The following is a 26,464-nucleotide window of genomic DNA, read 5'->3' on the forward strand; positions in this document are numbered from 1 at the left end:
GGAGCTCTTCCAGTCTCAAGTACCACCTAAACGCAAAGAATCCCTTAGCTAATGCGGAAGTAAACACAAGTTCATTTTCCATCCATCCATTTTCTACCTCTTATCCGAACTACCTCGGGTCACGGGGAGCCTGCGCCTATCTCAGGAGTCACAAGTTCATCTTATTGAACATAATTTAATTTTCATCACCAATTATCATAGTAGAACAGCTCAAGCAGTTTGTGATGCATTTTGGAAACATTTTGAGCCCCTGGTCTAATGCGCCACCTGGCTTTAGACACCCGTTCTCAAAGACTTACTTTTAGTCATTATTTGGGTAGCACACATTCTGAATGCATTCGGCAGAATTCAAATGAGCCATTTTAATCTAGATTAATCTAGATTAATCTTGGAATTAATCTAGATTAATCTAGATTAAAAAAAATAATCTATGCCCACCACTACTTATAACACTAGAATACACTGTTTAAAGGGTAGCAAAAGCACCTGAAGAGTACTGCATTCCAAACTGTTTGAAACATAGCTGATAGCAAATAGCTGGTATTCTGGATCATGGCAAGTCTACATCTTCTATTACAAGCATAGATTGTGACAAAGAATAAATGTTGGATTAGTGGAAAAAAAAGCAGTTGACCCCTCTTTCTTTAATGCCACTGCGGTGCCCTTGAGAAAGACCCTTAACCAGGTGTGTAAACTTTGTGAAAGTGGCATTTCTGGTAAAACCTGATAATCTCACAGAGAATGTCCACTGAAAATAAAAAATATATAAATAAATAATAGACAAGGAACAAGTGATTTTTTTCAATGTCACAAGGCCAAAATTACCTTGAATCGTATAGTACACAGTAACTTTGAATGGCTTCTTTTCAAGTTTAACACCACCCTTCAGAATTTCACCATTAAGTCATTTAACATGATTCTGTAAAATAAATTACTCGGACATTCATTTTTAAAACAACTGACATGCATCTTTACAACCGAACAGCATGGAAAATCTACCTTTGGAATCCTGAAAGAAAAATCTATTCATTAAACGGATATTTATTATACAAAAATAAAGACTATACAAAATAGCAAAACAAAACCAACAATGGGTAAAACAGTACAGGATAAATTAACAGAACTCAGAAGACACAGACTCACTAAACTAGACTTACTAGTCACGGGGTACGGAGGCAAGGCAAGACAAGAAACAGCTACAGCTTGCAGTTTACAACACGACAGAAAATAATCTTGAATTGAGTGACTAAGAAATAGGTAAACCTTAATTCAAGATCATTTTTCTTACCCCATTGGCAGATATTTTTGCTTGTTTTAAGCACAAATTCACTGAAATTTCATATTTTTTTACTAAAAACAAGACTTATTTTCTTAGGTCAATTTACTCATCAAGAAAATGCATCTTGATTTAAGAATGTTTAGACATTTTCACTGGAAAATAAGAAAAAAAGTCTAAGTAAGAAAGTCATTTTTTGCAGTGTGTTACTTAACATCTTAGTAGCAGTTTTGGCATTCATCCACTTTAAATTGTTAAGGGAAATATTTACAACATTTGATATGATTTATATGTATATTACTTTCTTAAAGGTAATAATATTGATATGTAGGCCTGCAGAAAACATCTTGAATAATGACTACAATGCAGTAGCTTTAACCACTTGACCACACTAGGCACTTTGCAAATATAATTCGTCATTCAACTAACTTGTATGAATACAAATGATTGTGAATTTAAAACATAGAATTCCAGCTTTTTACAATGGGTGTTGTGTGACAGAGGACGTGAGTGGACGTCTATTCACAACATTTTTTTAACTAATTGGGGGACTTAAATTAAGTGCAGTATTAATCAAGGTGAAAGCACAATTGGCTTTGTATATTTCATAAGAATTCATAAGAGGGTCATGATGTACTAAAAATACATTTTTCAAGGATGTCACTTGAGGATGTCCTGTCACAACTGGATATTTAGATAATCACAGTTAGCTAAAAGTTAAAATGACAATTATACATGCAACCCCAGAGAAGTGTTGACATGTACACATGTATCTGATTGCATTATAAAGAAATGTTCAGCATCTCATATTTTTAAAGATTTATGCCGTCCTACCGCGACTCTTTTAGGCCAGGGACATGACAATGCCATCGGACAAATGTTTGTTGTGATAGTTCACTCAAAAAGGAAAGTCTGTCATCATCTACTCACAATTGACATGTATTGGTTTTGTGTTCAAAAAGTGGAATTGAATAGGTACCATTGTTATTCGATGATCATTCTTCAAAATATCTTCTATTGTGTTTTGAAGAAGAAAGAAAGAAAGCCATACAAGTTTGAAATGACAAGAGAGTGCATTTCATTTTTCGTTAAACAATGCCTTTAAATCTACCTCAGAAAATTGAAGATTCCTGCACTGCAAAGAGTGACAGTTCTTAAGAACGCTCTGTGCATTTGGTTAATACATTTAGAATCCAAACAGTTTAAAAGCTTTTATCTCAGAAAACATTCTCTGCCTCTTGTTGAATGAGAGCACACATGAGAAAAATATTTTTTTCTTTAAACATTTCAGGGTTACCAAGAAGAGATTAGAGCAAGAGAATTTCACATATACAATGAATTTCCTGTAAGGGTGAGAGAATTATTAATAACTAAAATGTTTATACATTAGAAGCTATATATTACAGTTATAGGACTATAATGTTTCTGTGAATGTTCTCCTAATTCATTCAGAAACCTATTCTGGATTTGATTTTTAATAACATTGCATGGCCTTACAAACATTCAATGGAAGTGTCTATGGGTAATTTAAGAGATTATTTGTGTTTAGTATTAGTGTTTTTATAGATTAGCGTAAAAACACAAAGAGGCAAAAATCACCCCAAAACCACATACAACACAATAACCGTCAGCTGCTACAGAAAGGCTATTAGGGGTTTTCAATTAAAGTTCCAAGAGGACTGGTCTTTATATTTTCTTCCAAATTGAGGTCCAGACAATATAGTTTTTGAAAAAAAATGTTAATCAATTTAGCTCAGTTGGATATACTGTAAGGGGGACACGGTGGCTTAGTGGTTAGCACGTTCGCCTCACACCTCCAGGGTTGGGGGTTCGATTCCCGCTTCCGACTTGTGTGTGTGGAGTTTGCATGTTCTCCCCGTGCCTCCGGGTACTCCGGTTTCCTCCCCTGGTCCAAAGACATGCATGGTAGGTTGATTGGCATCTCTGGAAAAATTGTCCGTAGGGTGTGAGTGCGTGAGTGAATGAGTGAATGAGTGAGTGTGTGTGTGTGCCCTGCGATGGGTTGGCACTCCATCCAGGGTGTATCCTGCCTTGATGCCCGATGACTCCTGAGATAGACGCAGGCTCCCCATGACCCGAGGTAGTTCGGATAAAGTGGTAGAAAATGGATGGATGGATGGATATACTGTATATATAATGCCCTCGTGTCTGCTGTCCTGTGCTTGTTCGTACTACTTATACAGCCTGTGTTGGCTATTCTGCCGTTTTGGGCCATATTTTATCCCTTGCCTTTTTCATCGTCTTGCTTTTCTTGCCTTGTGGAATTACATTGCCTTGTATGTCCCCGCCTGTGAGATTACGCTGCCTCATCTGCTTGTTATCACGTTATTTAGTGTCTTTCCTGCTATTACCGTAAGTCTTGTTATCCTGTTCCCTTTTTTTTTTAAGTGTTTATTTTCAGTATGTTTTATTAGTCTTGTCTGTGTTTTACCCCATTGTGGGTTTTGTTTTGTAGTTGTAGAAACAAAGGTCTTGTTTTTGTACACCGCTGCAGTTGGGTTTTTCCCTCCTTGTCACTCATCTGATCGTGACATTTAGTCCTGTATTTAATTTTACTGTTACTGTCTTTCTGTTTTGAGTTTGTTTAGATTGTGCTTTGAGTTGCCTATGATCTTTTATAGCTTACATAGCTTATTTTTTTATAGAGTTGAGAGTGACATATTGCCAGGTGCATTATGTCTCTGATCAGAATAAATAATGGATAAGAAATAAAAAACAAAGCTGCACTGGAATGACCAAATTCCAGAAAGGCCCACACACATGATCTTAAAAGAACAGCTCATCTAAAATATAACAAATCTGTCATCAGTTCCTCATCCTCATGTTGTTCTCATGACTCCCTTATGACTTTCTTTCTTCTATGGAAAACAGAAGGAGATATAGGCAGAATTTTTGAGGCTCACAGCCCCAGTAACCATTCACTGTTTATTTTTCCATACAGTGAAACTGAAAGTTCAATGAAACAGAAGCTTTCCGCCACTACACCTCAATCTTCTTTTGTGCTTCATGAAAGTCATGCGGGTGAAACACAACATTTTGCTTTTATTCATCATTAGTCAGTTAGACTCAGAGACCAGAGTGTAAGGGGGAAGTTTATTTCTGACTCCGACGGAAACTTTGGTTCCTTCTTTTTAAACGGATGTTTCCCCTTGAGCCTCATTGAGCATGTGACAACATCCTTTTTTATTAAGTCTGTATTTTAAGTGATGTCAAATGTCAGATGCATTTTGATGGCAGTGTGATGCTTTGCAGTTTAAAGTGTAAAAGCCTTCAGAAGTTTTAACAGGCAGAGTTTGTTAGCATTTGCAATCTAGCTGTGAAAGGAAAGGAGGAAAGGATGTGTTTAACAGATGAGGTATTACTGCTCTTGGCGCTGTTTATTTGAAGATCTGTTTTACTGCAACTGTATTCTTTTTCATTAAACATTCATGATACTCACTCAATAATTAAAATTTGTTGGGGAAAGGACATTTATTTTTAAACCTAATTCAAATTTTGTTAAATAAGCTATTAGATCGGTAGGTCCTGGCTTCTTTTGTACAGTTATATGCAAATTTATGTTCATGCTAGCATCATCAGTTTACACATGTTTTGATCTTATTCAAAGTTAATCTGTTGATTTGTTAATTTTGTCAGGTGGACATTAGATTTCAGCCGGAAACTTCGATTGCCAAAAACAACTCTAAGTATGCTTTAGAGGGAGACATTTATGGACATATGTGTGAAATGTCAGGGCTGCACGCTTCACACCCCAACTTCCTCTCTTCTCTGGAAGCTCGATGTCATTACGCCAGACGAGCAATTTCTATGTGATGATCATTTTTAGGCTATTATAACATTTAACAATGGCGGCAGGTCACTTTTTTGCATTCTTGATATTCCTAATCTTCAACACAGGTAATGAACTATATTATTATACTATTTCTGCTTTTGTGTTGGTTGTACAAGATGTGGACTGTGTTGTGTGGGTTGTTTCGTTAGAGGTTGATTTATGTAAAATACATTTATATTGGAAATATTTAGTTTAAAAACGACTTTCAACTCTTGATTTTGATAAAGTGGAAAAGTCGACCTAATGGAGGAGTTCAGGAAGGGGGGTACTACAGCATGGGCACACAATACATAATCGCATTATCCCTGCATAGATATTGTCATAGGTGGGTAGTATAACAGGCAACATTTACTTCGTTAAATTTACTTGAGTAACATTTTGGAAATTATGTAGGCCTACTTTTAAAATAAAATTAAAAGTTGATACTTTTACTCTTTCTTGAGTATATTTCTAATAGGAAATCTGCGTGACGTTCAGTCGTTCCTCCATTTTTAAATATGCAGTATAATATTTGTTGTTTCTTTCAAGGTTGTCGTCTCTTTTTACGGCATTTCCGAGGGATTCCCACGTGCGGCATCTTTTAGCACTGGGAGCAGTCGATCTATTAGTTTAAAACTAATGTCCCATTTAATATTGTTCGTCATCTCTTTAGGCACGTCGGTAACACTTTACAAGAAGGGTCCATGAATGATCATGTACGAATATCTGAATTAATACTTACTTCCACATGAACTAATGATGAATGAAGAAATGCCGTAATCAAGAATTATTAAAGGGCTAACCTTAGCTAATACTGGAGTCATGAGGATTCATGTGTTAATACTGCCCAGGTTAACTACATGTTTGTTAGTTAATGTTTAACAAAAAAAAAAACTTACCAAACTTACCAACTTATCAAGTACAACTTAACAAATCGACAATTAAATCAAAAACAAGGAGGTATTCTGAGAACTTGTAATGACTACTTTTGTAATATTTAATATGAATTAACACGTACAATTTCATCACACTTTTGATACTTTTGATATAGCATTTGTCACACTGCAGGATTAGTGGTGGTCGTCCGATTACACATTTTCACCATTTTATCGAGAGTGGGGCAATGATTTTTTGGGAGACTAATTGCTTTGTAGGATTCCTGTGAGTTTAAATGCACAAACCTGAAGCAATTATACCCAACAAATGGAAAAGGGAACATAAAATAGTTACTATATTTAAATTTTCATGTGCCCATATATGAGAAATGTGTACTGTTATGGATGTGACAATCCTGAAAATGGCATGTCAAATAATGCACTAAAAATAAAACAAATGCTTTTAAAAACTTTTAGGGACATCACATGAGCATTAGCGCCACCAAATGTTGACATCTGTGCTGTTAAAATAGTAAAACCCTTTAGTAAAAACTAAATTTTAATGGCATGGTTGACATTTTCATGGAATTGCCTATATCACATGAAAATATTTCATTTACCTCCTAAAATTGTTAATTCATTTCAATTAAATTAAATTCAAACGACAGGATCCTGAAAGATACATTAAAAAATAAGTGTTTTCATAAAAAATAAGACCAACAACTACACATTTCTCTCTCTCCTCAGGGTCCAGTGCTGAAGACATCGTGTTTGTGCAAACAGGAGATTCAGTTCAGCTGGATATACAGAGAGATGTGCCTGCTCATTTCTCTGAGCTATCCTGGGGGAATGACAAATCAAGCACTATAGTGAAATTTTATAAAGAATTTAATAATCTAAAGATTTATTTTCCTGACAAGGCAGGTTTTAATAATAAAACCCTTTCTCTAACACTGAAGAACATGCAGAAGAATGACAGTGGGGTTTATACAGCAGATATACCTGGAAGACAAAACAAAAATGTTGCTGTATATACAGTAACTGTTTTGGGTGAGTATAAAAGTGAATTAATATTATCAGACGTTCATGTAAAAAACCTTTTCCTATTAGACAAATGGTATTTTTCTTCTTATGTCTGCTGTTTGCTAAATGGTACAAATGGCTCAGTTATGCTCAGTTAAGATTTGTGATTTGTTAATTGCTTTTGACAATAAGTCAAACCTGTCTATCAAAGTGATTGGTCACAGCATTGTTTATTATTATTGTTACAGCACACAGTTTGTTAATCTGTGTAATGTGTCTTTCTTGAATGTGTGTTTCAGATGCAGTGAAGGCTCCTGTTCTTACTGTCATCTCAAACTCATTCAGCAGTGACTCCTGCACTGTGAACTTTACCTGTACAGGTCATGACCTCACACTCAACTCCACATACACCAACAGCTGCTGCTCTCCAGAGAATGTGACATCACTGGAGAAGTACTCCCTCATTACGATCTGCAGTGAGAACACCATCATCTGTAACCATAGCAACCCTGTCAGCTGGAAAACGTGGTCAACAGACACTAAACAGTTTTGTGAAGGTAAATCTCTGCTGCTAAACTAACCTTAACAGTACAATACAGTGATTTTCATCGGGCTGATAACTTTAAACCTCTTTTTGAATTGACTCTTACTGTAGTTCCAGAGAAACCAGCAACACATCAAGAGTCCAGTAAACATCTTATCGTAGTGATTGGCGGTGTTGTCGGCTTTCTGCTTTTGGTGATGGCTTTGGTCATCTATTGCTGTTGGAAAAGACATAAAGGTAAACTTTTTTGTAGATTTAATATTTATTGGATAACGTTTTGGTAACACTATCCTTGAAGCATGTTTGTATAATGCATTATAAAAGTTGTTTAAAAGCATTGAAATGCACCTTTTAATGCATTGTAATGTTTTATGACTAAATGTGTTTTATAAATAATTGTTATTACAGTTAATACCTTAGCAATTCATTGTTACACAACACTTTAAATTGTTTATAATTCTTTACAACTACATATAATGCATTACAACACACATTATGAAAAATTATAATGCTGTTTACACTTTAATAACTCCTTTTAATGCATTATACATACATGTTTTAAGTCTTATTAACATTTGTATCCAATAAACTTAACCACTGACACTTCTAGATACCCTCCACAATGTTTTATTCATTTACATTTCATCTGCCTATACGCATTTGGCAGAAAAAACATTTGTCCAAAGCAACTAATGATTATTCAGCTCATATTAATAGTGTTACCTGGAAATTAAATTGATAACTTTGCTCTTTCAGCTGAATAACAGAAACAATACTCTGAAATGTCTCCTACAAAACGTTTATGATTGAAAACAAATGAATGCAGACATAAAAGCAGGAACTACTATGTTCAGTTATTTAGTTATCAAAATAATATATGTTGCAATTCATCTAGAACTAGAAGTGTTAAGTCAGCACGTTCTGTTATGCGGATAGTAGTAAAATTAAGTTAAACTCTTTAAACTCTATAAATCAAAAGAGCTATAATACAAATGTTTTACTTATACCATAAGAGAGACATATTTTATGCCATGTTAGAGATGACAATATTATTATCTTCTCATTCAAGTGACTATGATCATGCTTTTAACCATAAACAATCAATTATATTTATTTGTTAATATCCCGAAGTAGGTGTTCTGAATGTAAAAAAATCTTTACTGGTGCCAAAAAACGAGAGATTTTGTAAAGTAATTTGTAGAGAAGTTATATTAAACAATGTCTGTACAATTTACAACCCATTTTAATGAAATGCATATAAACAATTCGCTGTTGCAAAATCCTGTTATATATACGGAAAAGTTAAATTTTGCATGCAAATGACACGCCAATGTTTGCGTGCATTTTATACAGCAACTTGTCTGATTAACGCTTCCCCTAAACGGTATTATTTTAATTATTTCTGAGTTTCCTCTCAAAATGGCTGTCCTGCAATAGAGCAGTTTTTGTGCCAATCTTAAAAAAACTGACAAAAATATACAATGTGAAATAAACACTTTGATAATGAAAACAATAGAGCTTGTTAATAGACGTCACGCCACGTTCAATGTTGCAATGAAGTGTTTTTTTTCTTGTTTGATATTTATTTGGAAATGTATTTATGGTACTGTAGGTTGGTCTTGCTGTGTTGAGAACTGCATTAGCATTACGCAGAGTTGTTCAGAAAAGCCCAGGTTCTTTCACTTTCGATTTCTCCATATATCAAACAAAACAAGAAACAATACATATCGAAACAATATCAGCAGTGGAGTACTTTCCTCCAAAGATGGCGGTGCCACCGCAAAATGCAACGTAAGGCGTGTTTAAGTTTCGTTTTTGATTACGCTTCTCAAGTTAACGTTCGCCTTTCGGGCACCATTTCTCACATGTGGGCAGACGTATGGCCACTTTACTCTCATTGGCTAGTGAGATTTGAATTGTCCTCTCCCTGACCAGGAAGTTGATGCTGCATATGAGAAAAAATTGGTTCAGGGAGAAGAGATTTGAAAACAGGAAAGCAGATGTTTTAAACACAAGAATATGCATTGGACTGTTACAGAAACCACAGGTACCAAAGAGGGAATACGTTCTGTTGGGCATTCTGATTGTGCTTTCTGTGAGCTATCTCTGACATGATATTACTTTTGTTAACATGGCAAACCGGAGTTGTTCATTTCCTATCAGAAGTGTTAATTAGATAGTCATTCTCACTTAACTTTGTCGTTACAACATAGGGACCAGAAAAGCGTGCAGACGAAGCAGATCCAGAAATAGTCAGAAACACAAGCACTTGCTGAACAGGCTGAAATGAACGTTGAACAGCTTTCTTATCATACTGCTGCTTAATGTTCAATTGTGGCAGCAAGTGACTCTTTTGCAAGAGCCCAGAAGTTATGTAAACGCTCTTAGAACGACTTATTTAAGTCAACACATGTGTTTTAGGACTCGGATCTGTCTCTAACATTTTATCTTTTCTCAATTTAAGCAGTCATCTCATGGTGTGTCCAAACACCAGCTCGGCTAGGCTGAAGATGAGTGACTCCTGAATCGCTTTGCGCACAGCAAATAAAACTATTGGGATGTCTTTATCCCTGTCTCCGCTTGTATCCATGCAGTTACTTGCGCAGCGAAGACTTTAGTGTTTAATGAAAGCATTGAAGTGCGCCCTGACTTTCAGGGTGACAGGCAGTCAAGACTCTGTGGGTAACGGAGAGAGATTTTAAAACCTGGGTTAAATGATAAGACAAGAAATTTGTGGCTCCGTCAGTTTTTACGTTCGTAGGTAGAGAAAAATGTAATCAATGCCTTCATAATGACAGAAGCTGTTATCTTGCGGAGTGGGATGGCTTTAGGAATACAAGTTGCAATGCACAATATTGTTAATAAGAACTGACTACCTGCCTTTGTTTTTGGTAATGGTCCGACACAGTCAACAATTACATGCTCAAACAGCTTCCCAATAACCACAAGCAAATTCGAAGAAAGTCTGACTGGCTGATTTTTTATGATTCCTAAAATGTTATCTGTATGCTTCAGGTAGCAACTCGTATGGACAGAGAGTGGCAGCTCTAACTGTGTCGTACTGAAAGTGTTGAAAAAACTGGCAGGGAAACACTGGAGACCCTGTACCGTGTTTGGCTGCGCAGCCGAGCCAGCGGCAATCTTCACCACCTCTAGCTCAACCTGACGCAGCTTAACCTGGCTGGCATCAATTTTGACCTAGCATATTTCAATCGCAACATCGCAGCCTGAAATGCCTGAGCTTTCTCTTGCGCCTCTAATTGTATGCAGGTTAACTTGACTTTTATCCGCGTATCCACTCTCAAGTCCACAGACCCGAGACAGAAAAGCTCAAAAGGGTTTGAGTTACTAATAAAAGACTCTAAACCAAAAGAAAACATGAACGGTGTAAGCACGGACAGCGCAACACACCACACAAGCCGTAACCTCCGCAACACCATCTGACTCAAGATACTACAGGGTCAACTCCAAATTACCTCAATCCTTGCCAAACTCAACCTTTCACCCGATAAATATTAATCCTGGACAAGACCCAAAAATGTTACGACCCAGGTGGTCAGGGCAGTTAACCGATATTAGCTTTGTTAATATTTTACAGGAAGAAGTTGGGTCACAACAGAGAACAACACAGCCACACCAAAAATACAATTTAGGGTGATTTAATAACAAGTGCCAGGTGTATGGAGAGTAGAGATAATAATAACAAAATATATTTTTAATATTTACAAATAATGAAAACAGCACATACAGGGGGGAGAAGGGACATAAACTGTGCCAAAGGAAAGAAATAAACAAAACACATACAAAACACAGTCTGGCTATACGTAAATCCCTCTAATCTACCTGTAAAACCAAGAGTAACTAAAAAGTCTTTAGCGTCAGTGACGCCCTAACTAAACTATCCAATCTAACCAAACACAAAACATACAACGGGTGGCACACGCTCCTGACCTACTGTTTCTAACAAATCATAATCCTACGTGTATGCATTAGGGATTACACATGTAGTTCTTACATGTCCACTTCAAAATCAAGATCTAATGACAACATACAAAGCATACAAAATTAATAACGAATCGTATCGAAACAGCAGGATTCACTCAAGCACACAGATCTTCACGTAAGCATGTGAAAAAGCTAGCGGGATGAAAATGGCTGGAGGGTTTTCAACCAGAGGGCACAACGGGATTGGCGACTGTAGTCATCACACCACACGAGATTAAACTACTTACCCTCATAGCAGTGGCGGCTGCTGATCTTTTAAAGAGGGGAAGCTCATTTTCGGCCTAAATCATAAATATTGTCCATTTACTTATATGTAAATTCTGCCCTACGTTCCTTTTCTAGAAAATGCTCTGTAACCCTGTCGTACCAACTAGGCGTCTTTTCCAGTGACTTGAACAGTGTCCTCTCAATGGCCAGCAGAGCTAGGCTGCTTAAACGGCCTTGGCCCATTGTGTTACGGGTGTAGGTCTTGAGCTACTTGTCTTTCGACTACACATGCAAAATCCGCGATGGGACTGAGTTGGAAATGGAGACACAGAGTGATATGCGTCATAATCTGAAGACCACGCCCACACCAACCGTCTCTTTGCAATGCGAGAAGCTGCCGCCTCCTTGTCATTTATGATTTATAACAAAAAAAAAATGTCTAAAAGCTGATATGTGACAATGTGTATAGCAAACAAGATAAAAAAACAAGAAATACGTTTTTATAAGCTGTCGATTCCCAAAAAACGAGCGTTTTAGGACATAAAAGTGGATTAAAAAGAGATGACAGACCCTCCAATCATCACGCAGACGCTCGGATTCCGGGCCAGGGGGACATAATCGCAGCATTATCCAATGACCGTCTTGTTTCTAAGCACTGAAAAAACAGTTTAAAACAGCCCCATTGAAGTCAATGGACGCTGGGCTTCAACAGAGTAATGCACTGTACGCTACGGGAATGAATGAGAAGGAAATCGAGTCAGCCGACCTAAGTAACTGATTCTGAACGAAATTGTTTTCATTCGAGATGAACGTGTTTAATGCATTTTTAGTCAATAAAATGTTAACATAATTGTACATATATTTGACCATTCATTTTTTGACAATTATAGGGGAAGCTGAGCTTCCTCATAGTTTGATAAAATATACTTTTTCTAATTTGTATTGGTCATCATGACACTGCCAATACAAAAATAGAAACTTCATTTAACTCTTTTACATTCCGTTTTTCGTCCCAACCTTTTATTTTTAGAGCGGTGAGCAATAATCGTGCACTGTAAGTCGCTTTGGATAAAAGCGTCTGCCAAATGACTAAAAATAAAGAAATTAAAAATAAATAATCGTCCAAGCTTTGATTTTAGCTGGACAGTCAGATTTCCGTACCATGCAGTAATTCCAAATCTTATTAGACTCTCAAAAACAGACTGATAAAAAGAAACATGATCTTCTTATTCACACCAAATATTTTTAACATTCGCAGGAAGTATAGTCTCTGGTATAGTCTGGAACATAGACTGTTGACGTGAAAACACCAGCATAATAAATTGTCCATTTAAACTCCTAAATACTTGTAGGAAGAAACCTGTTTGATGGTGTTACCCTGTATTATTACTGGATTATGGTCTCCCACACATCTTGGATCGTTTCAACAGTCTTCCTTCCGTTTAATATTAAGTAGTTATTGTCACATCAGGCTACAAACCTGTCAACATCAGAGAAATACTGTAAAGGGTTATTAACTTTTCCATACAATAGACTCAAAATTTATGTATCATCAGAACATTTGATAAAAAATACATTTAATTTTGACCTCAGATTAGTTATTGTGGACTCTGACCTGTTGTGAGTTATTAGTTAAAAAGGAATAGAACCACTTGATAACGAAAGGATTCACTTTTTGACTTTTTAACTGTTAGCTTCTTGATCAGCATCTTGGGTTGAAGCATTTTAAACGCTGATCTAAAATCAACAAAGTAAACAAGCATATGATTGAACATTGCAATTTGAAATGGGTCAAGGAATGGTTTAACCTGATCCTTTAAAATCGTAAAAACAACAAGTCTTTCAAAACATTTCATAACGTTTGAAGTCAAAGCCACAGGTCTAAAATCACAATTCTCCACTGGGCTATTCTACTTGGGAACTGGTACAATTACAGTTTTTTTTCCATAAAGATGGAATGATGTGTGTATCTATCGGTCTTTGAAATATAGGGCAATATGCCATGGCAAGTTCGCTGGTAAAAGTTTTTAACAAGAAAGTAGAAATACCATCAGGACCCGTAGATTTTTTTGAAAATACACCTCTAAATAAAGTTCTAACTCTTTGTGGGTCAACCATAAGCCTCTGACCTAAGTCACATGTAATTTCATTCAGAGAGCCCATTTGTACCTCACGTGACTCACGTGAAAAAAATCATTTAAATAGTTGCCGTTGTTACTAGTTATGAGCCTTTCTTACAAGATGGAACCATATTTGTTACTATTTTCATGGCATTCCACAATTTTTTCGTGTCCCCTGAATACCAAGGGGGACCAGGTATTAAAGATGCGGTGTACATCAATAATTTTTGGCAGATCTTGAAGACATCTTGTAAACACTTACATTTTGCGTGGTGTGAGAGCAAACCGGAAGCTGACAATCCCGACTTCTGGCAACAGAGGAAGTTTGGCGCTACGCTTGTGGACAGGCCGTATCAGTTCCCTTACTCGGTAGTCAAGGTACCACTGACCAAGGAGTCAGTTATTGTAATGAGTGTCTCATTCTCAATATTCTCCCAGTGCACTCAAACGTTTGTTCCCTAAAAATTCCCACAATTCACTGAAAAAAACAGGGAGCATAGATTCTCCTTATGTTCCCGTACCGAAAATCTTGTGACAAGTTTTGAAGACTTTAACAGAAATCGCTAGAGCCAACTCAATGAACTTCATAAAACGCTATTTAACTTTTGAAAAGACAAACGCTGTTTTATTATATGTATAAACAAACGATGCTAGACAGACAGGAAACACAATCTACTTAACAGTTAAATTTTATAATCAACCAATTTTGTGATATGTAACAGAAAAATTAAAGTGTTTCTCAAATGTACTAACCAGTATTTTAAACAAAGTCAAAGAGATGTCGGTTTTGCCGGTAGTTGATTAATACCAGCTGTGAAGTATAACAACGCACTTTAGCACTCACGTTACAGGAAAATAAGTGAACGATGTCCCAATGAGAAGGGCAACAAATGATGAGTTCGGCGCATCATCTGTCAAATCCCATCCTTTCCGCCAACATGCTCTTATCTTATTGGCCAGATGTTATTATTATTGATTGGTCTATGGTGAATGAGGCTCACGGACTACAGTGTTTTTCCCGGGCAGTCCTAGCAAAACGTAGGCGGGGACTATATGTAGTGACACAAATCCGCAGCGGTTTGCGAATCGGATTAGGGCACGACTCGTTTGCATGATTCAGACTGGACTCTCTTTCTTCAAGCCAATAACTTTGTTTTTCATTTACCTTCGGCTTCACAATTTGGCAGACTGCTTACTTTCAAACAAGGGCAACATGACACACTGCATGACATGTAATTTACATGATCTCGTAATATGTTCTATTTCAGAAAAAAAATGCAGTTTATTCAAAAATCATGTCACATTCTTGCAATTGTGTTTGTTGTTTTCATTATCAAACTGTTTTTTTCTTTCTCATTGTATTTTGTTCTTTTTTATTGGTATTTTATTGGCACAAAAATAATCCCACTCTATTCACTAAGGTTAAAGCAGTAGAAACGACTGGAGTATCATGCTCGCAAACATTGGCATATTACACGCATGCAAAATTGAATTTGGCGTACGCATTACGCAACAGCGTATTATTTAAATGCAGATCAATGAGAATGGGTAGCGATGTAATATCGTGAAGTAATAATACATTCAACATCTTAGGTGGCCGACAGGACTTTAATACAGTCTATAATGAAGTTGGGGTAAGTTTTCATTTACTCTTCATTGTTTTGTACAATAACTGTTGTCATTTTTATTTATTATTATTTTTAAATTACAGTAATTATGTCATAATTGTGCATCATTCTGGGCAACAGAAAAATATTTTTGAAGGGCCTGCCATCAGTGCAATCAGTGCCAGGTTATTTGTTTGTCTTTATATTTTGGTGTCATCATTTGATGCCCTTTATCCACATCATGAAAAAATTGCCACACCAAAACATGCTAATATTGTGACATTTTTTAAAAGATAGCAAAATCTGTTTTAAATTTGTTGGGAATGGTCATTTAAATAAGACCATTTTCTGGCACCAGCAAAGACTAAAACATTACCTTTTATAAGGGTTATTGTGAGAGCATTATGTATTTTTATTATTTAAATACAGCAATACAAATTCATTTTTCTTTTAAGAATCAACCAATGGAAGCCATCAGAACTGAATCACATACATATGATGTTCCAGATCGGGTAAGGATAATATATTATAAATGATTACTTACTAAGATTGTTCAAATCAAAATGACGGATTAAAAGACCTTAAAGAACTAAAACAATACATGCAGTTCAGTGGAAAATAACTGCAGAGTTTAAGATATTCATTCAAAGTATGGGGTTTGAGAAATGATGCTGAAATTTTAAAAGATAATTTGATGTTGACCTAAAACCGCTTGTATGCATTTACCCCATTACTGTTACAGGTTGGAACATAAGATTTAGAGTAACTGTTCAGGAAAGCATTTTAATTTTAAAACATTGTTTTAAGACTCCAGCTCAGACACGACAGGAAAAAGAATCCAATACAATCTACCATATGGTTGGGCAACCCCCAAATCAGCCAGTGACTGCTGTAACAGAACATACAATTTATTCACAAGTGTGCAAACAACCACCAGCTAAGAGACCAGACACTTCATCCAACAACACCAGAAATAAAACAGAGGACTGTGGTTAGTTACACACATGGAGACATTTGTCGACATTTGTCCCACTGTCATTTGGGCAAGTGCTTAGTCGATGAATCGTAATTAAATACTTGGATCTAATATATTTTCATGAGAAACGTTAGTTGGGAGTAAAAAAGTGTCTTCAAATCAGCTGATACTGTGAATGTCAATGTAAAAATGCAGGCGTATCTTTAGCATAATACAGTATATTGACCTTCTTGTCTCACATTCCATGATTTCTAAATGTATGTATAATGTATTAATTTTGTGACAACGCCGAATTTATTGAGTGAGGTATGAAAACTGTTTATTCCAGATAAAGTATAGTACAGCCATATGTTTGTTGACATATAATATAATTTACTCAGTGATACGCTTCCTGGTACTTACAGTATATTACAATGAGTATTTTCGTATTTATAATTTTTAACATTTCAGTTTTAAAAAAGCAATGAGCCATATGAATCCCTCTGGTTTACAGTGAATTTACAGTGTTCTTTAAGTGTTTTAAATATATTTTATATACCACAGTTTTACAAGACGTTTTGAGTATTACTGTTATGTGTTTTTTTATTTTTCATTACATTACATTACATTTAATTTTATTTCAGAATGTTTTTTTTGTTTTTGAATTTTGCTCAAGAAGTTGCTTTGTGTTTCATGTGTCTGATTTTCCGATACAGTACATTTGTATTCTGCTATTTGGCAATCCAATGTCAAAAATAGTATCATGATGGCACATTGTTTTGTTATTTCTAGCATGTGCCTATTATGCTATTGGCCACCAGATGAAGACCTACTCCATCCAGGAATCAAAAACATAACGGTATATATCTGGGTGAAACATTTCTGTCTGGTAGGATAATTGTCAAGAAAATGTAAAATATTAAATGTATTATTTCTCATTACTGATGTTATTTCCTGTTGAAAAATAAACTGGAAAAAAGCAGCTGTCAAAGGGATAGTTTACCCAAATAAAAATGATATCATCATTTACTCAATCTCATGTCGTTTCAAACCTGTATGACTTACTTTCGTCTTTAGAACACAAAAGAAGATAATTTGAAGAATGTTTGTAACCAAATGAATGCGGTAACCTCAACTTGCATTGGTTTTGTCTATACAATAGAAGTGAAGGGACATTCTTCAAAATATCTTATTTTGTGTTTGGCAGAAAGACAGAAAGTCATATATGTTTAAAATGACAGGAGGGTGAGTAATGATGACAGAATGTCATTTCTGGGTTAACTATACACATCTGAATGTGAATATATTTTTTCCTCTAATTGTACATTGATTTGATTTCAGATTTGATGTTTTCTTTGTTCTATTAAGTAAAATAAAAAATAATTTTATTTTTTTAATCATTGCCCTTAGTACTATTGTCATTATTACATTAAACATTTGGACAGTGGAGCTATTCATAATAATATATTGAACATTGTACAAATTTACATCAGATTCGCCTAATAAGACTAGGGCCCTATTTTAACGATCTGAAACGCAAGTGTCAAAGCGCGAAGCGCAAGTAACTTTGTGGGCGGGTCTCGGCGCTGTTGCTATTTTCCCGGCGGGATAAATGGCTCTTGCGCCCGGCGCAAATCTAAAATGGGTTGGTCTAAAGTAGCTTCATTATTCATAGGTGTGGTTTGGGCGTAACGTGAAATAAACCAATCAGAGCGTCATCCAACATTCCCTTTAAAAGCAGGTGCGCAAGTTCCATTATGGATTGCTATTATCATGGCGTATTTACCAGGCGCAAAAATATGAGCACGCTCAACTTAACTGGTAAGTTGAAGACTAAGGTTTTTAATGTACTTACATTATGGTAAAGGTGATTTCACAGTTTTTTTTTTCAGTCTTTCAGTTTTTTCAGTTTTTCAGTCGATTTTTTTTCCTGGTTCTTGACGGACAAACCAATTTGTCAGATGTCCTTATATACATATATGTCTTATTGCCACTATTGGGCAAACAGGTCTGATCCTTAATTACTACAATTAGCCTGAATAATTTGTAAGCTAGATTTATGCCTATTTTTTCACATCTTCGTGGCACACCACAATGATTTCCGTCATCTCATGTGTTAATATTTTTTTAGTTTAACAATTTATGATTTGCAAAAATAACTGTTGCATCTGTGTAGATTACATGAGCAAAGTGTATGCGCGTTGTGCACGCTATACATTATGGTCAAGCATGCGCCCTTAAAATAGCATAATGAACAACGCGCAACGCGCCACTGACTTTAGACTAGGTTTTTTCTGGTCAGTGGCGCAATTGTTTAATGGAACAGCAAAACAGCACCAGGGATTGTTTGCGCCGGAACACGCCTCCTTTTTTGCGCTGAACCGCCCAGGGAGCGCAAGTTCATTCACTAGTTTAGCGACGTGCTTCTGTGGAGGGAAAAGCGCGCTTTGCGCGGGTGCAAAATATGAATGACACATGCGTGTCACTAGTGTACAAAGTCAATTGCGCTGGGTGCAAGATAGGGCCCTAGTTGTTATACTCTCACTAGTTTAGCACAGTTGTAATGCCCAATAGGATATTTCCCACACCTTATGCATGACAGGGGGAGAATTCAAGAATATGAATAGAGGAAAGGAGGTCTGAGGTTTCACTGGGTTCGTCGGGTAGGCATCGTCTGTGTTTGGGGAGTAAATGATTATAGAAATACACAGCATACTCACCGTTCCTTGCCATTATCAGAGAGACATCTCATGAGTTGTGTGTCTGATCCCACTTTCTTCACATCCATTATCCTGGTTGAAGAATGCCTTTTGGTGAGGTGCTGCTGAAATTGCAATTTGTATGATTCCCATCAATGGGACAGTTGTGCACATCAGCTTCATTGGGTGTTTCAGCCCTTTATCACAAGACACGCTCAGCCAAGCGAAGCCCACTGCAGGTTTATCAGGTCTGGGTGTTTGTCACATTGTTACAAGGTCATCTGGCAGCCCATGATGCCTCAAACAAAGCCATTGCCTTCTTCTTTCCACACCACTGGCCAGTTCTTGATTATCCTCCACTAGACCTGTCCTCTGAACCCCACTTATGTCAATAAACTCATCCAGATTAGTCGCTCTGGCCTCAACAACACTTGCTTTGATGGTAACTCGGTGGCTTCATACCTCAACGTAAAAATATGCACCAACTCATTGGCTAAGGCTGTTTAAGACCCACTGGCACCATTAATGTATGCTCAGTGCTCCTGGTTCCGTAACGCATTTCCCAATCCCTTTCTATACTCAGCAGAGCTAAATCTGGAGATAAGGGCTTGGTCCACGTTTTCTGCCCAACCCGAATAAAATAATAGTTTTTTTAGCGAGTTAACCTGGACATTTTTAGAGGGAAGAAATTTGATGTCACTTTCTTGGTCTCCATTGCTGCAGCCAAGCACTTTAGTACTTGATTGTGGCGCCATGTGTATCTCCCCTTTGTCAAGCTTTTCTTACAACTTACAAGAATATGTTTGAGGTTTGCTGGAGCTGCACATAGGTGGCAGGCGTTCAATACCTTCCCACTTCATCCAATGGCCTTGATGGGCTTCAGAGACCACTCTGGTGCATCTACTTGCTTCCTCTTGAGGCTGAAAATCCTCCACTACCAGGTAATGCTGCTCCTTTGGTGTCACTTTCCACTATGTGGGTGTGGTTGATGCCAAACCAAGTCCCCCTCTGCCATGTTGGACTTGTCCTTATGTCTAAGGGCTGCATTTGCCTCTACTTCCGCTGTTGTTGGGTTCCATTTCCTTCCTGTCGCTACTGTTTTAGCAGCATCTCTTACACAGGGATCACAGGATTCTTTGAGCGTCATCTCTAACCTTGTCTTGGTGAATTTATATTCCTCCACAAGGCTTGAAATGCGAAGAGAGAGAGTTCCATTCCCGTTCAGCCATATGTTGCCAAGGCATCTTGGTAGTCCAAGCCATTTCCTCACTTATGTACTAAACAATCTCTTCTTGGCATGAGACACCGTGAGCTCATACATTTAAATTGGCCACATCAGGGGGCAACAAACCAAATTGGAAGCACCCGAGTTTCAGCTTCCCAGGAAAGGCTGTAGTATTGATTTTCTTGAGTCCACTGAATGTCTTTGCCTGAGTTGTTCCACCTGTATATGTCTATTATCGACAATATGTTTCTAATGTATATAATAGAATTTGTAACTTGTCATAACTTTACATAAATGCTCAAATGTAAGTAAGTAATTTGGGACAGTATATTATTTATAAATATATTATAGTGAAATTGGTTTTCAAGCTGCTTACATCTGTTTGCAAGTGTCTCTTTTTAACTGCATATTCTTTTTAACTCAAGGACCCTGATGAGTGGGCATGTCTGGAGCACTGAGTGAACAAACAGGAAGTGCGGGGGTGTTTAAGGGAAGTGATGTGGGTTGGGGGATATGGAGGGGGAACACAGCAAAGATAGTAGACAGACCCCTAATGACTTTATAAAACATTTAAAAGATTATTTTCAAATCCAGCAATCCAACTTTTATAAACCCTTATTAAAATACACTTAGTTTATAGGCCTAAGTGACATCTTCAAAGGTTGTGATACATGGTTTACTCAGATTAAAATAAGCCAAATAATATTTTTATTTATTTATTTTAAGGTCATAAGTTTTTATAGCAATAATATTTTACACCTGAACATATGGAGTCTACACATGGTCACACGGTCATTTGAATTTGCTTATTGACACCAACATACTGTTTCACTGTGGTTAAGAAGTTTTGAAACGTCATCAAATGTCACAAAAGAGAAGCACACACTTCCTGTACGGAAGACCAAAGCAAATACATCCAATTTATGTGCGCAATGATGGTGTCGCAGCTGCTCCTGTCATATGCTCTGCTCATTTACAATACAGGTACCAAATCAATATTGAGATATAAATGTATTTTGATTAAAGAGTATTCTTGTGTATAGGGTAGTGTTATGAGTGAACGTTTTAATGATTTAGTAATGGTGGATTCTTGTCTTTATAAAGGGAAATGAAGTACTGACAGATTGTCTCATTTACAGTACATTTATATTAAATGAAATCACACTTTGCGTTGCAATGTACCCCTTACAGAAAAACCAAATGAATTTCAAATTTTTTTTTGATGTGATCACATGTGTAAACCCATGGGCTTTACATGGGAATTTACATGGAATGGAAAACATTTCAATATCATGTGTTGTGATCTCACATGTTTTCACACATGTGAAATTCATGTGGCTATTCTGCAAAAAACAATTGTGAAATAAGATATTAAACTTAAAGGGGGAACAAAACAGTACAATACTTTCACAATATACATCAACACTGCAGTACATCTGTCATGTAGAAAACAAACCGTTTGGCCTTAAATTCAGAACACATCTAAATCTATTTAAAACAAGAACATTTACATTCGTGGTTTATCTTAATGACATTTACCAAATGATCAAACACTTACTTTCTCTCTCTTCAGGGTTCAGTGCTGGAGACATTGTGTATGTGGAGACAGGAGCTTCTGTTCAACTGAATATACAGAGAGAGAAACTACCTGCTGAGTTTGATGATATATCCTGGAAGAACGAAAAATCTCAGAATCTAGTGAAATATTTGATTAAATCAAATGATGTAAAACCCCACTCTACCTACATAGACAGAGTGGATTTCAATACAGAAACCTTCTCTCTAACACTAAAGAACATGCAGAAGATTGACAGTGGAATCTACAGAGCAATAGCAAGTTCAGAAAATGATATAAATATTGCTGAACATAAAGTGTCTGTTATAGGTGAGTTAAAAAAAATGTGTTACTGAGTCAAATGTTACTGTAAATAAGAAAATATAGTCGTCCCCAAAATCATTTACTTACCCTCATGTCATTCAAAACCCGCATGACACATTTCTTTTTGCATAACACAAAAATATTATAAAGAATGTTACCAAACAAACAACGAATTTGTTTCTTGTTGATTTATAATAAACTAAAAACGAATTTTCTTGAGTTAAATTGAATTCATATTTTTATTAGATGTTTTAAATAATAATTATTCGGTCCATATTTACCAGCAGTTTTAAACTGAGGTGTTCTGTTATTAATAAATCCTGTATTAAAACTTATTGTATGTAGCAAAATCGTTTGAAGACTTAAATGTAACTTTGTAAGACGTAAATGTAACTTAAATATAGTCTTTACCTGTGTGTTTCAGATGCAGTGAAAGCTCCTGTCCTGACTTTAAACTCTAACTGGTCCATCACAGAACCCTGTAACTTTACATGTACAGCAGATAATCTCACAATCATCAACTATTACAGTACCAGCTGTTCTGATGAAGTGAAATCATCTGGAATCTACAATCTAAACCTGAAATGCAATGATGACCTCATCATTTGTAACCATAGCAACCCTGTCAGCTGGAAGAACGACACAAACACTGTTCAACAGCTCTGCAATGTCATTCCAGGTACATCAACACATCAATGTAAATGAGGGTTCCATTATTTCTGAATATTTGATTATTTTAGACATGTGAAATATTTCTGTAAGCCAACATAAACATTTCCTCTGTAAATTGAAACAACAGGCTGCAAAAACTGACTTCTGCTCTGTTCTTTCACATCTAGAGAACATAACCTCTGGTTCAGGATCTGTACTTCTCCATTGGTTAATTCCTCTTTTTAGTTTTTTGTTATTGGGTTTGTTTGGAGTGGTTGGCTTTTATTTCTACAAGAATAGAAAAGGTATAGAACATATCTTACATTTATATCATTAAGAAATTGAATTATTGTTCACTAGGAAAACTGTATTTCATACGTTTTGTTTGCAATGAAATATTGGTGAATACGTGCTATTTCCGCAGTGTATATAACAAACAATATGCTTCAGTTCAGGAATTTGGGTATCAAAATTATTTTCCAATTTCCCAGCAGTAAAAAAAGACATCAGAGGGGGTTTACAGTATGTGCAGTATTTTCTACCTTGGAAACGTACATTTCCGATAAGAGCAAAATAAGTATTAGAGAAAAATGAGTAAAGAATCCATACCTAAACTTATAAATGCCCTAAACAATATAAAAGACTGGTATATGTTGTAAAATTTAAATTTTTCTACAGTGCATCTTTTAAATGCCCAGCATCGTGAAAGCACAGTCTACGCAGAGGTTGAGGTACGTTTCAAATGATCATGTATGCAGCATGTCTTCAGATGTACAGAAAATTACATAGTCTAGGCTTTTATTTGTTGGACTATCTTAGCAACTCTAGTGTAAATGTATGCACATAGAAAACATTTAAACCAAAGTTGAAGGATTCTGTCTGGACTGTGTCTTCAGGAGAAACAATCACAAAGCTTGTTGGAGATGAAGGGATCAGCAAATGCTCAAACCTTGTACAAACCTGCAGAAATGGAGCTTGGTGTCACCATGGCAATCAGCCAGACCACACCTGATCCTGAATCTACAAATGAAGTAAGAACAATCAAGAACTAAATAATAGTATTAAATTCTGTAAATGGAATTATGGTTCCTCTAAATCAAAGGACTGTTGATGATCATTGGCTTTATGCCAAACGTAACACACAGAACCAGAAAACAAGTCTCATCGCATCCAGTTTAAGTCATTTGTATCACTTTACTACATAAAGTTTCGTTTTACTCAAAATGCCTTTAAAAGAGCTACCAAAAATGACCAAATTGGATGCCCATCATATAAACAGACTGATATGTAAAAGTTTATTTTTCTGCTCACAGCCATTTGAATATTAAAATAGCATAACATGCTTAAAAATGGATACAGCTAGCTTGGTAAGCGACAGTTAATTCTATTAATACACTTTTTCCTACAAGCGGATGTAATTAGACCAGGGCTGCATTCAGCCGAGACAAAACGTTGCTAAACTTTTTTGAATTGAAACCACTGTGTGTTGAACACCCTGTTTTGATGACTTAAATTTTGCATCTATGGCAACTGAGAAGGCCATAATTTGTGTTCTTTTTAAAGAATTTTGATATCTTATATCTTTTATAAACCCTTTTTTTGACCCATTGTGCGAGCTGTATCTTTGATACTGCATGATTGAAAAACAAGTTGCTACTGATTGGGCTGACATTTTTGACACACCCACCAAACAAGAGAAAACGTATCTCAAACCCCGTTGCATACCGTTGCACACTGTTTCCAAGAAACATGTCTTTCAACCCGAGTTGGAGCTTGAACATGCACCTGTTTATTGGTTTAGTCACTTGACATTCGACAAACAGGTATACCCAATGGCCGTGTTTCCCAATTCTGTTCCGGATACACCCCCAGCACTGCTCATTTTCATGTAGAGTTTTTCAGATCAGGGTGACATCAAAAATGTGCAGTGTTGGGGGAACGTCAGGACCAGGATTTGGAAACTGCCCTACGGTCACAAAATCTAATTTGGTTTCTATCACGTGACAGAGTTTGAAATGGCACATGGACTTGGACATCAGTTTTATATGAAAATATATATATATTTATTTTCCATCCTAACTAGGCAAATGGTTCTGCCATTATTTTCCATAGTTCTTTGATTATGCTTGTGACTTAAACAGTTTTTTGGTATATTTCAGAATCCACCAGCAGCAGGTAAACCAGTCACTGTCTACAGCACCGTTCAACGGCATGCAATACCCCCACCATCTGAAAGTGAAAAAACTGTTTATGGTGTGGTAAAAAGACCCTTAGTTGGTTGTGAATCTGTGAATTCACAATAAAATGCATATGATCGATAGATTAAAGAGATAATACTTTACTCACCCTCATGTCATTCCAAACCTTTATTTCCGTGTTTCTACTACAAAACAAAACAATTATTTATGAATTTTAAACAATGTTGGTAACCAAATAACATGGGAGCATTGACCTCCATTTCTCAAAATAACTTCTTTCTGTATGTGTTCCACAGATGAAAGATACAGGTTTTTAATGACATGTGCGTGAAGAAATGAAGACAGAAATATTTTTTCTGTCCCCTTAAGAGTATACACAGAACCTCTGTAATAGGTGCTTAAGTGTTGCTTATTTGTTTTTATTATTAATGAAGAAGAATTTGAACAGTTTTATACAAATAAGAGTACATACACCTATTAGAGTCAGGGGTCTCAAAAAAGAAAAAAAGAAAAGAAAAACTTAAACTGAAAGGCATTTTACATAAAAAGCTTGTCTTTGTTCAATAGCTTTATAGTTTTTCTTGCTTTTAAATTTTGACTTGTTCGCATTGTTTCCAAATATGCTAGAACATTTTTGAAATGCTCAAAGCTGGGTATATTTTCACACCCTTTACTTGAATATAAAAACTAGGCATTGACAGGAAGTAGTGCTTGTTTGAATGTGCATGCAGTAAATAAATATAGTTTCATGACGTGGAATTTGAAATTATGTCACAAGAACATTTCACTATGCATTGTAGAGTGGTGTAGCAAGTCAGGTCCGGGCCCATATGCAGGAACTTAACGGGGCCCCATCTGTCTATTAGCGACCACGTTGCACATTATTTGAATTATTTAAATGTTGACGTGCGTCAATTGTGCTTAAATTGTAACAGCAGACTACTGTAATAATGTGAACTAGTGATCTTTCATTCTGTCTGTATGTTCTTTGTGTCAATAAAAAATAAGAAATAAAAACATAAACAACTGAATTTACAATTAGAATGTTTGTGGCTCACAAAACAACAAAATCTCCCATGATTCAGATAGATTTCTATTGCAGATTTCTCAGCACCTTTGCAGTAACACTATAAAACCACTTCCTGGAAAATGACTTTATATTGTTAAGAGTCATTTTGAAGTGCAACTCTAAGCAGGGTTGAGCAGTATTTTTGATACATGTATTCCATCCATCCATTTTCTACCGCTTATCCGAACTACCTCGGGTCACGGGGAGCCCGCGCCTATCTCAGGAGTCATCGGGCATCAAGGCAGAATACACCCTGGATGGAGTGCCGACCCATCGCAGGGCATACATGTATTCAAAAT

General features: G+C 36.3%; 2 protein-coding genes across 5 annotated transcripts; both read left to right on the top strand.

Annotated features, from left to right (window-relative positions):
- The first annotated feature begins 4,492 nt into the window (after positions 1–4,492).
- LOC130417945 (signaling lymphocytic activation molecule-like) lies at positions 4,493–17,846 on the top strand. Of its 4 annotated transcripts, none has more exons than XM_056743820.1 (8): positions 4,493–4,652; positions 4,934–5,194; positions 6,731–7,033; positions 7,306–7,563; positions 7,662–7,787; positions 15,476–15,516; positions 15,945–16,001; positions 16,232–16,439. In XM_056743820.1, exons 2-8 carry the CDS (start codon positions 5,143–5,145, stop codon positions 16,241–16,243), a joined length of 849 nt encoding a protein of 282 aa, XP_056599798.1. In that variant the 5' UTR covers positions 4,493–4,652; positions 4,934–5,142; the 3' UTR covers positions 16,244–16,439. The 4 variants fall into 4 exon arrangements, with proteins under 4 accessions (XP_056599798.1, XP_056599800.1, XP_056599799.1 ...); XM_056743819.1 differs by having other exon boundaries at positions 4,494–4,652; positions 16,297–17,846; XM_056743822.1 differs by lacking the exon at positions 15,476–15,516.
- A 3,437-nt stretch (positions 17,847–21,283) lies between these two features.
- Positions 21,284–26,127, top strand: LOC130417847 (SLAM family member 5-like). Its single transcript, XM_056743680.1, has 7 exons — positions 21,284–21,352; positions 21,942–22,253; positions 22,672–22,926; positions 23,087–23,203; positions 23,577–23,629; positions 23,795–23,929; positions 25,058–26,127. Exons 1-7 carry the CDS (start codon positions 21,292–21,294, stop codon positions 25,199–25,201), a joined length of 1,077 nt encoding a protein of 358 aa, XP_056599658.1. The 5' UTR covers positions 21,284–21,291; the 3' UTR covers positions 25,202–26,127.
- The last annotated feature ends 337 nt before the right edge of the window (positions 26,128–26,464 follow it).

Source organism: Triplophysa dalaica, chromosome 3 (assembly GCF_015846415.1).
Source record: "Triplophysa dalaica isolate WHDGS20190420 chromosome 3, ASM1584641v1, whole genome shotgun sequence".
In the NCBI taxonomy this organism is placed as follows: Eukaryota; Metazoa; Chordata; class Actinopteri; order Cypriniformes; family Nemacheilidae; genus Triplophysa; species Triplophysa dalaica.